A 5280-nucleotide genomic window follows, 5' to 3' on the forward strand; every position below is an offset into this window, starting at 1 on the left:
CAATAATCAAGGGGGCTAATGTTGAGGCCCAAAAATCCAAGGGGCTAAGCCCAAATTAATCCTTAGCCCAATATGGGTAATTGGATGCAAAATAAGCTCAATTGGGATAAAAGGAAATTTATAAGAGCCGCCAACACAAGCTACAAGCCACGAATCATGCTAAACAAGCACGTGCAGAAGAAGCCAAGGACATACCGATATTACTAAATCATGCTCACATGCCCATTCGGTGCTACTTGGCCCGACTCTAGCCTATCATGGCATAATAAAACCCCAAGCACGAGCATAGAAATTATGCGCATTCTAATACCAAGCTACGTCACGAGCTTAAGTGGGCCCAAGCCACGAAATCAACCGGGGCTTACTGAGAAGGTTGTGGTATGGAAGGTGACAAGCAATCACGGGGCCCATTGAGGGTTCAAGGAACGTAGGTTTCAAAGCCACTTGGGGACTTTGGAACTCAAGCCCGTTCCTAGAACCCAAGCATATGGGTTAGCATGAGAGAGAGGAGAAAAATTGACCCATGCTCTAGGAAGACACCAAAGAACCCACCAAAATATTTAGCCCAGCCCACATCAATAGAATTAAAGGGAAAGCCTTTCCAGCAGCTTGACGAAAGCCTGCCAAACGTTAGAAGCAGCAAAGCCAGAGGACCCAATACCATATGTACAAGCCCAAACCCAACAACTTACAAAAATCTGGCGTCAAGTCCTATTCCCGTTTGAATTCCAAACAATGGAGCCATGGCAAGACCAGAGGAAATCCATGGGGGTGAGGGAAGTGTCCATCGGACAAAAGGCTCCATCTCTCCCCTTTTCCTCTGTAAGCTCTGCCTTGGAGAGAACATAAGTAAAGTAGGTGGCGCCTTCCCCTCTATGGGAAAGCCCAGCTGCGTCAAACCATTGGAACCATAAAGGGTTCCTTACCCATGCTCCTTGGGTGGGGAAATTCATCAAAATAGAGCTAGGTAGGAGCTGCCAAGGAAAAAGAAGAAGAAAACCAGACGAAATTGGAGCTCCTAACGCCTATAAAAGGAGACTTTTGCTATCCAGAAAATCCATCCACAACTCAACGATCCAGACCTTGACCAAGCTTTGTCAAGCAAATCTGGAATTTTCTCAAGCCACCCAAGCCTCTCTTCTGTTCATCTTTCTTCTTCTTAGGATAGGGCTCGCACTGATATTTCCTCCGTAAGAAACCCACGCTGTCTTCTCTCTCTCAAATTGCTAAACTTGTGAAAGCTTAGCTCCCATGCCACATGCTCCTCAAGCTAAGCCATTAATGAAATCCTCATGCTTATTTGGGTGTTAGTGAAGTGATCCTGAGAGTGTTCTTTTAAAATCTCATTAGATTTTCTAAAAACTCTCTTGGGAGCTTGTTTTTCGAACTCAGGCATTTGGGGGATTTTTGCTCGTTGCCTTCTCCCAAAGAGCCTGTGCCCATTCGTCAGTCTGGAACAAAAAACCCCCTACAGTCATTAAACTAAAAGTCTATCTATTTTACTATGTAACTTTTCTACTTGTTCAGTTAATGTTTTTTGTACTAAATGTATTTTTTGCACTTCTAATTTTAACTGCTTCAATGATTTCTAATGACTGGAGTTCTATTTGTTTTGGCTTACTATCTATAAGATCTATGAATTCTTTTATTTCTTTCTTACTAGGGAATCTTTGGATATTCCTATTATTATCTTCTAATTGGGATGTTATATAGTCTAAGTTTTGTCTAATTGTTTTTAAGGAATTTTTCTGAAAATATTCTAGTAACTGTTGAATTATTCTATTATTTTTGTTGTGTTCAAATTTTACACTCTCTGCTTGACTAATCAAAAGGTCAATAATACTATTTTCTAAGGGATTACTACTACTATGTAAAAGATGTTTATGTTCTTTTTGTGGAAAATAACAAACTAATGTATTATTATCTAGAGTTAATTTTTTCTTATGTTGTTCACTGATTTCTAAATTGAGGTATTCTATCATAAAATTTATCTAAGTCTACCTTTTTCTTTTAAAATGCCTAAATGCTCCTGAAAAGCTTCTATTGATTCTTTACAGACTTCTAAATGATATTGATTTCTTGTTATGCTATTCTAGACTTCTAGCTTTCTTCTAGGATAATTATTTACTTCTGGTGATCTTATTAATTCTTCTAAATTCCTAATTTCTTTTTGGTATTCTACTTTCCGTTTCTTTAATTCCTGCAACCTTTCTTTTATTCTAATAGGTGTCCACCAAGGGCCAAACATGCAAACGGTTTACTGTTTTCAACTAGTGATTCTAGTAATTAACAAAATTTTAACAGGTTATAAAACGTTGGTTTTATCAATTGTGTTGATTGACTTCTGTCCTCAAGGTACTTTACTGGTATAACTATATTATTAAGGTGCTAAACTAAGGCTCTGATACCATTTTCGAACAAGGGTCTCGGTCAAGGTTTTCTAAAGGCCAAAATAACAACCAGACAGCATGCCTAGAACATGGAACTAGAACATGGAACTGCAAAGACGCCAACTTAAGGGCTATGGAGCAGAACTCAGAGGTCCTCTGAACTCAGAGGTTCCCTGACAGACATCCAATTATTGTTATGGCAAATATCAAACATGACCAAGTGCTCAAACACAGTATTGATCGTCAGTTTAGCAAGATAATAACATAATTATAAAAGTGTTTCCCTATTTTGGACAAGAAGTCTACTAAGAAAACCAAAAATAAAAGAGAAAAATGACTTACTTAATTGCTTATGTTGCTGGAACTACTGTTATCACCGGGTATAAATAGTGGTCGGAGATATTGACAGTGATAGACGGTATTAACAGTGGTCGGAGTATGTAAGTACAATGAATGGAAAAGAGAAAGTATATGAACAAAAGGAGTTTTATTGATTGAAGGAGGAAGTACTGAGATTTTTTCTTCTCTGGTGTTCTGCTTCGTTCTTCGGAGTTACAAACTATATACACCAATTACACCGACCTCTACCATGGCTAAGGATGAAAAGAAAAGAAGAAGCTAAGGATGAGAAGAAGAGTTCTTCTCTGAAACTTTTTATCTCTCTTACTCTCTAAAGTTTCATATGAACTTCACATGCACACACTATACAAGCCAAAGAATTCACATGAAGATTGTACAAGCAAACAAAGTTTAGAATTATGCACTGCTACATAATTGCTGCTCACTGCGATGCTGAAAAAAGACAAGGACTTCACATGTTGCTGTCGTCTTTTGTGGAGAAGAGAGACCTAGGGCTTGCATGTCTTTGTTATTCAAGAGAAAGGGCTTTCGTGCCATTTTGAAAATGTTTTGGGTATTTTTGAAAGCTGCTTGTTTCCTTTGGGTTTTTCTCTAAATTTCGATAAAATGTAAGAGTTGTGTCCAACATTTTACACAATGGCGGTTTGTATTATATATATACTAGCCCCTTGGCACATGCTCATGCATGTGCCAATTGGTTTTCTTTTTTATTTTATTTTTAGAATTAATAAAAGATAACATGTATAGTTATGTTCTATAAAAGTAAGACCTATTATCTGATTTTGTTTTTAATTTTATTTTGTTTTAATATGAAAAAAAATGTGCATTTTCCTTATTATCTTCATTTAATTAATAATTTCAATTCTTAATGTTTGAATTAACCAAGGGTATTTTCTAATATTTTGAATGTTTCACCATTCTCTGCCTTTTTCTATATATATATATATATATATATATTTTTTTTTTAATTTTGGACTGATTTGACGATTATATCCCTGAATTTAACAGTTTTTTTTTAAAATTATTTACAGAAGGACTATTTAAGAGTACACATATTAACGTTAGGGACCAAGAATGATACAAAAAAACTTTTAAGGATGCAATCTAACTAAAGCTAGGTTTATAGTAGCGAGTCCTGACCGAAAGCGAGTTCTCTAAATCACATTATGGTTTAAATAGATAGTCATTTATAAGTTGCAGCTCGGATAGAAGCGGTATCTTCGAGGCCTGCGAGCATTGCGGCTCAGCCTGCGAGGATATATAGTTAGTTATAGGTTGCGGCCCGGATAGAAGCGGTACTAGGTTGCGGCCAGGATAGAAGCGGTATCTCCGAGGCCGCAAGTGTTGCAGCTCAACCTGCGAGGATAGATAATTAGTTATAGGTTGCGGCCCAGATAGAAGTGGTATCTCCGAGGCTTGCGAGGATTGCGGCCCGATCTGCGATGAGGGAATTGACAGTATTAATGGAGTTGACGGATCAGGATTATACGCTTAGGTGGAGAGAATTTCAGTTCTGAGATATTCTTAAACTAAAATAAGGGAGTTCAGTGTATGGAATACTTATATTCAGTGTGTGACAGATATGAGCAGATGGAAGAACTACGTGTGGCTTGATCCCTCAGTGAGGATAGGTTTGTGATCCGATCCCACAGTGTCTAGATGTTGGATCAGCAAATCAGGGAATCGGTTAAGAAGATATGCATTAGCCAAACCTATATCCAAACGAACCTCTATCATGATACTTTCATTTCTTCTCCCTGCCTATGTGAAGGGGTAGCCCTTAAAAGGAAGAGAGATTAAAGAGCAGTCACCTATGGCATTTTTGAATTGTGTCATTTGTCCAATTGGTCTCTCCCTGCAACCCTTTTGTTCTTCCGCTGATAGAACTTCATTGAAATCACCCAATACCAACCATGGTCCATTAACCCCGTGGTGCAGTCTTCGTAGCAACTCCCAAGAATGTTTTCTATTTTGGGCTTCAGGATGACCATAAAAACCTGTGACATGGAAAGCATCCCCATTTGGCGAATGAATAATAACATCGATATGCCCTACTGAAGACGATAGCAAATTCATACTCCATCCATATTTGCAAAGCATCATTAGGCCTCCACCCATCCCGACCCATTTCACTACAAAAGCCATGTGCATCCCAAGCCGATATTTCAACCTTTCCATTTGCGTCTCTGTCATACGGGTTTCCATGAGAAAAACCACGTCAGGGAACTTCTCCCTTAAAAGGAGTTTGAGAGCACGGAATGTTCTAGGGTTCCCAAGCCCTCGAACATTCCAACTTAAAGCAATCATTGCTCATGGTGGGCCAGCTCCGCTGATCCCACCATGGTATTGGCTTTCATCATGTTTTCTGAAACATCAGTTCTTCCTTTCTTACTTCCACTTGTTGTGTCCATCTCGTCCTCGCTTGTTTTACGCTTGATCCCCAACGCCACATTAGTTTTTTCCGTATTCACTCCATGCTCAATACCCCTTGCTTTCTTTTTCCATTTTCCTCCTCGCACTAGAGTTTTGA

The 5280-nt window shown here is 38.6% G+C and overlaps 1 protein-coding gene across 1 annotated transcript; it reads right to left on the reverse strand.

The window, feature by feature from the left end:
• Positions 1–4511: 4511 nt before the first annotated feature.
• LOC148916851 (uncharacterized) lies at positions 4512–5057 on the reverse strand. The gene has a single exon (XM_089052303.1). The coding sequence runs from the start codon at positions 5055–5057 to the stop codon at positions 4512–4514; it is 546 nt and encodes a 181-aa protein (XP_088908429.1).
• Positions 5058–5280: the final 223 nt, after the last annotated feature.

Source organism: Prunus mume, linkage group LG5 (genome assembly GCF_029339155.1).
Source record: "Prunus mume cultivar Tortuosa linkage group LG5, ASM2933915v1, whole genome shotgun sequence".
Classification (NCBI taxonomy): Eukaryota; Viridiplantae; Streptophyta; class Magnoliopsida; order Rosales; family Rosaceae; genus Prunus; species Prunus mume.